We start from the raw sequence: 7,675 nt of genomic DNA, 5'->3' as shown, positions 1-7,675 counted from the left end.
CGCCGCTTCTTCCCCATCTCCAAGGACCAGCCTCGGGTGAGCGCGGGCCCCCAGGTGGCGGGGCGGGAGCAGGTGATCCTCGCGGCCCCCTGCGAGGTGCGCTCTGCAGGGCCCGTCTGCCCACCCTCTGCCCGCGCATTGCGCCGTGTCCGGCGAGGAGGACGACGGAGGGATTGCCCGACCGAGTGAGTGGCGGGCAGTTCTGGGCACTGCGCTCCGCCTCCGGCTTGCTTGGAAGACTTCAAGCGGGCAGGCTGTGGGAACCGTGGCCTTCCCACGGAGCCGTTCCCTTTGAAGGGCGGTCCAGGAAAGAAAGGTGATGCCGAAGAAGGCCTTAGCGGTGCTTATGTTTCTGGAGACAGGGTTGGCTTGTAGGGGACAGTTTGATCGTGCCTGTGTCCAGTGCTAAGCAAGTAGGTTCCGTGCGCACTCTGCCCGCCGTAGACTATTGCGTAGAACACACCGTGAGCTTCAGGTGCCTGGTGACCCTTGAGTGGGAGAAACAAAGCAAAATTAAATGCTTCATAGAGGAGTGAAAGGGCCCTAACAGGTTCAGGACATCCTCCTTGCCCCCTCAATACCCCCCTTTTTCTACCCTTCAGGCCCTCTTGCCCCTGGCCAATGTGGCACTAATTGACTACACCCTGGAATTCCTGACTGCCACGGGGGTCCAGGAAACCTTTGTCTTTTGCTGCTGGAAGGCGTCTCAGATCAAGGAACATTTGCTGTAAGCCCTTGTCACTTTTCTTCCCTCCTTTCATCATCTTTCTCTAGTTCTTCTCTGGGTGCGTGTAGCGAGGTCAGGGAAGTGTACAAGGACAAGTGTCTATTCGGATCCCAGTGGAAGGTCTCGGGAGTAGCTTCTTTTCTTCCACTTAGGGGGAGCTGAGCATATAAAGCCCTCAGTACATCTTGGGGTTCTTGTGAGGAATACTCAAGAGTGATATCTGGGTTTTTTCTTTACTTTAAACGTTTGGGCCTGTGGGTTTTTTTGTATTTGTATTTAATGGCTCCAGTATGGAAGTCCCAAGCACACCATCGTCTGTTTCTCCACTGAGCTTCCAAACACTGTCTGCTCCGCTCCGTGGGGACAAGAGTGAGCTCTGCTTCCGCTTAGTGCCAAGCACAAAGCAAGCACTTTGCAGATGTTTGGGGAAATCTTCCTTAAAAAGAGTGAATTTCAGGCGTCATGGAAGCTCAGGAAATAAAGGCAGGGTATTCCGGCCTCGGGCAGACAGTTCAGAAATTTGATATGGGTTTTGGAAGGGCAAATAGGGCGTGGAAAGTGTGTTTCTAGGATGTTTTGTATGCCCCTGGTCTCAGCAGGACTTCGGGGTCAAGTCCATGGTCAGGGGCAAGAATCCTAGTATGGAGAGGAAATGGCCATGTCTCTCTCTCGGCCATAAAACACAGAGCTGGAAGCAGTCATTATAGTTTATAAGTGACTTTGAAGTTGAGGACGCTGGCGGGAGCCCAAAGGAAGCCACAGAGACAGAATGTGGATGCTGGATGGGGGAAGACTAGAGAAGGCCCACATGACCTGTATGCCGGGCTGCCCCCGTCCTTAGGAAATCCAAGTGGTGCCGCCCCACGTCCCTCAATGTGGTCCGGATCATTACGTCAGACCTGTACCGATCGCTGGGGGACGTTCTCCGGGATGTTGACGCCAAGGCCTTAGTGCGCTCGGACTTCCTGCTGGTGTACGGGGACGTCATCTCCAACATCAATGTGACCAGGGCTCTGGAGGAACACAGGTCAGGGTGGGGAAAGGGTAGGGCCACGGCTGGGGCCCGGTGGATTGGGTTGTTTTGTAACTCCCTTCTTCCTGACCTTTGTAGGTTGAGGCGGAAGCTAGAAAAAAACGTATCTGTGATGACCATGATCTTCAAAGAGTCGTCCCCCAGCCACCCAACTCGCTGCCAGGAGGACAGTGTGGTGGTGGCTGTGGAGAGCATCACAAACCGGGTTCTCCATTTCCAGAAGACCCAAGGCCACCGGCGTTTCTCTTTCCCCCTGGTGTGTGCCCATCTGAGGGTCATGGGGTGGGACGATGACGGGTGCCAGCAGGTGAGACCAGCTAAAGCCCATGTCACCGCTCCCCACAGAGCCTGTTCCAGGGCAGTGGAGATGGCGTGGAGGTGTGCTATGATTTGCTGGATTGTCACGTCAGCATCTGCTCTCCTCAGGTGAACTCTGAGAGGGTGCTGGGCCCCATAGAAGCCAGGGTCCTTGCCCTCTTCCTCTTTCTCCTCTGTTGTTGAGATCCTCTGTTGTGAGCTTATCCTCCAGGATCGCCCTGGGATTCTGTCCAACTGTTAGAGGGGCTGATAGGTCTTTGGGGGCTTCTCTTTGCCGCCAGAGAACACACGTAGCGTTAGCCCTGCCCTCCCCCCACAGGTGGCGCAGCTCTTTACCGACAACTTTGACTACCAGACTCGAGATGACTTCGTGCGAGGCCTGTTGGTGAATGAGGAGGTAAGAAGCAGCTGCAAATGCCACCCTTGCACGTGCTGGGAGCACGGTTGTTAGCTGGAGCCTTCGGAGGGAGGAGCGAGCTGGTAGGGGAAGCGGTACCCACAGAAGAGCTTGGGCCACTTGGCTGTACCAAGTAGAGACAGTGGGATCTCAGGATGTTGTGCTGGGATGCTTGTCCAGTCTGCTCGTGTGGCTCGGGCAGCCTCCCTTTCCATCTCCTCGCCCAGGTCCTAGGAAACCAGATCCACATGCACATAGCAACCAAGGAATATGGGGCCCGCGTCTCCAACCTCCACATGTATGCGGCCGTCTGCGCCGACGTCATCCGCCGATGGGTCTACCCCCTCACCCCAGAGGCGAACTTCACTGACAGCCCCACCCAGAGCTGCACTCATTCCCGCCACAACATCTACCGGGGCTCGGAAGTCAGCCTGGGCCACGGCAGCGTCCTAGAGGAGAACGTGCTCTTGGGCTCAGGCACGGTCATTGGCAGCAATTGTTCCATCACCAACAGCGTCCTTGGTCCTGGCTGCCACATTGGTGAGCGCAGGTGGGGAAGTCAAGCCGGTGGGCCTAGGAGCAAGAGCGGACAAGGGGGTGGGAGGGCATGCCTCCTGGAACCCTGCTGTGGGTGACTTCCCCACATTCCAGGGCACCCTGTATTCACACTCAGGACCAGGTAGATGGTTAGCATGCCAATAACAGGTGTTTAGCGTGTTATAGTTTATAAAGGGCTTTTCCATACATTATCTTACTGAATCCTCACCAAAACTTTGTAAGTGGGTGTTTGTTATGGGTCTTCAATTTATAGCTAAGAAAACAGACTCCAATAGATTGTCTTGCCTAAGGTCACCACTAGTAAGAGGCAGTCCTGGGATTTTCATTGGAATCTTCTGATTGTAAATCTAGTTTCTTCTCTACCTTAATATTCTGGATAGTAACTCACATAGAATTACGATACCTCTGGTGGCACTGTCCCTTTAAAACATTTGTAAGACTCTGATTCTAAAACGTATCAAAAACGAAATCATTTGATTCTACTTGTAGACATGAGTACACTTCTAAAGTGTAGGGGGTGCCCAGCAGTCCTACAGGTTCTCAGGTTCTTGGTTGTTCGGAGCCTGGTAGAGGATGGTCAGGCTGAGCCAGTGATCTATTCTCGGGCCTGGGCTTCGAGAGGGAGCAGGGATTTGGGGTGCATCGGGGATGGGGTACTGGAGCTAGGTGGGCACTGGTGTCAGTCCAGCCCACTTTACACGAGAGCTGTGTCTGGCATTGGGGTTCTGAGTGACCAGGGGTCCTTCCATCCTGAGCCAGGTGATAACGTGGTGCTTGACCAGGCCTACCTGTGGCGGGGCGTCCAGGTGGCGGCCGGAGCACAGATCCACCAGTCTGTGCTCTGTGACCACGCGGAGGTCAAGGAGCGGGTCACACTGAAGCCGCACTGTGTCCTCACTTCCCAGGTGAGCCTGCTCTGCCCTGCACACGGGCCCTAAGGTCAGGGGTGGTTGTGCTGAGCCAGCGGGGCCTGCCCTGTCTCCACCCTAGCCCAGCCTGAGCAGTGTCCACATCCAGTGGTGGCATTTGCCTTCTCCCCAAAAAGCTAGTGGCTCTTGTCGCCCACCCCTTCTTCTAGGTGGTGGTGGGCCCAGACCTCGTGTTGCCCGAGGGTTCCGTGATCTCCCTGCACCCTCCGGACGCAGAGGAGGATGAGGATGACGGCCAGTTCAGCGACGATTCTGCGGCCGACCAAGAAAAAGGGCACATGAAGCTGAAAGGTGTGCTCAGCAGGTGTGGGCCCCCAGCAAGCCAGGGTGTCCTGGCGAGGCCCGGCTTCTGCTGGGCCTGCCCTAAAGGTCAGTGCCTGTCCCAGGTTACAATCCAGCTGAGGTGGGCGTGGCCGGCCAGGGCTACCTCTGGAAAGCGGCAGACACCAGCCTGGAGGAAGAGGAGGAGCCACAGCAAAATCTGTGGGGTGAGCCATCCGCTCCAGCTGTGTGGGACTGTTTGGAAGGAGAAGGGGTCCCTTGTTCAAGGTTCCTTTTCTGTCCGTGACTTTTGGCTCACGGGGCTTGTTTCTCACCTCACCCTTGGTGGGTGTCAGGACTTCAGCTCAGCATGGATGAGGAGAGCGAGAGTGAAAGCGAGCACAGCCTGGGCTCTGAGGAGCCGGACAGCCGGGCGGGCTCCCCACAGTTGGATGATGTCAAGGGTGAGTGGCCAGGGGAGCAGTGGAAAACCTCCAGTTCATTCTTTGCCGCCAAAGACTTGTGCTCCCCCTCGGAAGGAGGCTGGTGTGAAGGCAGGGCGCGGTGGTTGAGAACGTAAGGAGCGACACTGCCCCATGAACTCACTCTCGCTTTGGTTCCAGTGTTCCAGAATGAGGTGCTGGGAACCCTCCAGCGGGGCAGAGAGGAGAACATTTCCTGTGACAATCTCGTCCTGGAGATCAACTCTCTCAAGTAAGCGCAGCAGGTCCGGTTCTCCTCCCAGCCCCACAGGGCCTTCCGAGGCAGGCGCAGCCACTGCTTCCAAGTAGGAGTCCACTCCTTCCCTCTCCCGGACCAGGAGCACTTGGAGCAGGCAGGCTAGCAGGCTCTAGCCTTAGCGTAGACTCCCCATCTAGAACCACCTTGTCCCATCTGACGCCAGAGTCAGCATCCTGTCTGTAGCATGCTAGGGGCCCAAGAGGCCACTCAAGCCAGCCTCGTCTCCCCACAGGTATGCCTACAACATAAGCCTGAAGGAGGTGATGCAGGTGCTGATCCACGTGGTCCTGGAATTCCCCCTGCAGCAAATGGACGCCCTGCTCGACCCAAACCGCTACCGTGCCCTGCTGCTTCCAGTGAGCACAGACTGAGCTGGGCCCGAGGGGTGGGAGCGGGAGAGAGCCACATCCGTCCTGAGTCGACTTGAAAGACAGGAGGAGGAGGTCGCACGCTGTGAGCTTAGACGTGACTTGTAGTTGCTCTCTCCTTGGAGCGGTCTGCAGGAGTCAAGTTGGCTTTAGTACCTGGGGGCCTCTGAGACCCCAGACTCAAACTCATTGCCATTGAGCCGACTGACCCCCATGGGACCAGGCAGAACTGCCCCTGTCCCTTTCCGAGAGCCTCATCTGTCTCCCGTGGAGCTGCCGATAGTTTCACACTGCTGACCTTGTAGTTAGCAGCCCACTGTGTGATCTCCTCCACCCCCAGGCTCCTGTGACCATACTAGACAGCTGCCCCCTACCCCAGCCCACCCCACCCCGCCCGCAAAGTAGACCCAGAACAGACTGGTGTAGTTAGATCTCTGATGGGAAAGAATTTGGTCCAGAATGAGACGGACTTCTAGGCAGGGAATAGGTATTTTGAGGCCGCAAGTAGCAACTAGCCCTCTTTCCTATCCACAGGAAGCCTTTTTCTCCCAGCCCTGGCTGCCAGCAACTCCCAAGCCCCTCTGACGTGACTCCACAGGGCCGTACCACCTGTCTCCCTCTTACGTCCCCACGGGTGTGACACCTCCATCACCGATGCTGCTCTCGGCTATCTGTGCGCAGGGCCAGCTCAGGGTTATATGGCCGTGTCTTCCTCCTTCCTTCATAGCTACTCAAAGCCTGGAGCCCCGTTTTCAGGAACTACATCAAGCGTGCGGCCGACCATTTGGAAGCCTTGGCAGCCCTTGAGGACTTCTTCCTGGAGCATGACGTCCTTGGTCCGTGCATGGCCAAGGTCAGGACCACCTCAGGTTCCATAACCCTGCTTTTGCCCTGCAGCAGGGCCTGGTGTTTCCCATGGAGACCCAACACCCAACCATAAAGATTGTCGTTGGAAATGGCAGCATGGAGCCAGGCTAGTGAGGCAGCCGTGGAAGGCCTGGCTTGGGGCTGGGGAGGACAGGGCAATTCTCAGCCAAGGTCCAGAGCGTAGACCCACCCCCATGGCCGAGAGAAGCCCACACTTCCCTTTGGTGTCCATGTTCTCTTCCAAAACCCCCGAGCTCCCCTGTGATGGCCCTCTGCAGGTGTTGATGGCATTCTACCAGCTGGAGGTCCTGGCTGAGGAAACCATCCTGAGCTGGTTCAACCAGAGGGACACGACGGATAAGGGCCAGCAACTGCGCAAGAATCAGCAGGTGAGCCGGGCTGCCCCCCTCCTTCCTCCTCCTGCATCCCCGCCCTGGACCCTGGACGCCCTGCACTCCAGGGGGGTTGGCCCTGGGGCTGTTCTCCCACTGAGTGAACAGGAGGTTGTGGGTCTCTCTCCCTACAGCTGCAGCGCTTCATCCAGTGGCTAAAAGAGGCTGAAGAGGAGTCATCCGAGGGTGACTGAAGTCACACTGCTACCCCTGGCTCCCGGGTCAGGGCCAGGTGGAGCTGCTTGCAGAAGGACGAGAGACTATGAGCCAAACTGAGGCTTAAGGAATCAGAGACTGGAACTACAGTATTCTTCCCACTGCCAGCAACCAGGCCTGCCTGGGGAGTTGGGATTAGGGAAGCTGCCCTGGAATAAAGCTCTGCCCAGGGCGGAGCCCAACGAGCCCTGCCATCGGAGGCAGGCCAGAGGGACAGCTTGTGCTCTGGTTCTCCCCCCCCCCCGTGGGGCACAGCAGGGAGCAGCTGGGCCCCTCTGCTGCTTGTTCTGGTTAGTAATTAAAAGAGAGAGAGGGGTGTGTTTGCTTTCTTCTGTCTCTGACTGATCAGCCATTGAAGGATTTAACCTGGGACTTTGGAATCCCTGACGCACACAGCAGCCTTTGCCGAACACCTGGCCGGGGAACATGGGGGTGGTGGTGTTTCTGGCCACTAGTAGATATAATGGTGCCTCATGGATTGGCCATTCAAACAACGTTAGGGTACTGGAGGACTCTGATCCTTTTCCAGTGTTTGTAGACCAATTAGGAGAAAGATGAGGCTTTCTATTCCCATAGTTAACAGTCTCGAAAATTAACTGGCCTTTCTGCCCTGCCCTGTCCTGTCGCTGTGAGAATTGACTGGCAGTGAGTTTGGTTTTGTTTGAGACTTTTGGTTGGTGTGCTGGTGGACAAATGAAGGAGCCCTCGTGGCATAGTGGATTTTGCATTGAGCAGCTAAACACAAGGTCAGTGGTTCAAAGCCGACAAGCTGCTCCATAGGCGAAAGGAGGCCTGCGCCTGTAAAGAGTCCCAGACTTGGGAAACCAGAGGGCAGTTCTGTCCGCCCTATAGTGGCACGACTAGTCGG

At 56.4% G+C, this 7,675-nt stretch overlaps 1 protein-coding gene across 1 annotated transcript; it reads left to right on the top strand.

Annotated features, from left to right (window-relative positions):
* On the top strand, positions 1 to 7,131 carry EIF2B5 (eukaryotic translation initiation factor 2B subunit epsilon; the record flags this gene model as incomplete). Its single annotated transcript, XM_004713476.2, has 16 exons — positions 1 to 36; positions 603 to 727; positions 1,569 to 1,754; positions 1,839 to 2,016; positions 2,106 to 2,186; positions 2,398 to 2,475; positions 2,703 to 3,015; positions 3,793 to 3,938; positions 4,112 to 4,253; positions 4,349 to 4,450; positions 4,580 to 4,687; positions 4,847 to 4,937; positions 5,197 to 5,320; positions 6,060 to 6,185; positions 6,478 to 6,588; positions 6,726 to 7,131. Coding segments are annotated over 16 exons (2,007 nt in total), but the record flags the coding sequence as incomplete, so codon positions are not given.
* Between the last annotated feature and the right edge of the window lie 544 nt (positions 7,132 to 7,675).

The sequence above is a fragment of the Echinops telfairi genome, unplaced genomic scaffold, assembly GCF_000313985.2.
Source record: "Echinops telfairi isolate 266 unplaced genomic scaffold, ASM31398v2 ScPeMD7_7407;HRSCAF=8445, whole genome shotgun sequence".
Lineage (NCBI taxonomy): Eukaryota > Metazoa > Chordata > Mammalia > Afrosoricida > Tenrecidae > Echinops > Echinops telfairi.
This window is presented reverse-complemented; position numbering and strand designations above follow the sequence as displayed.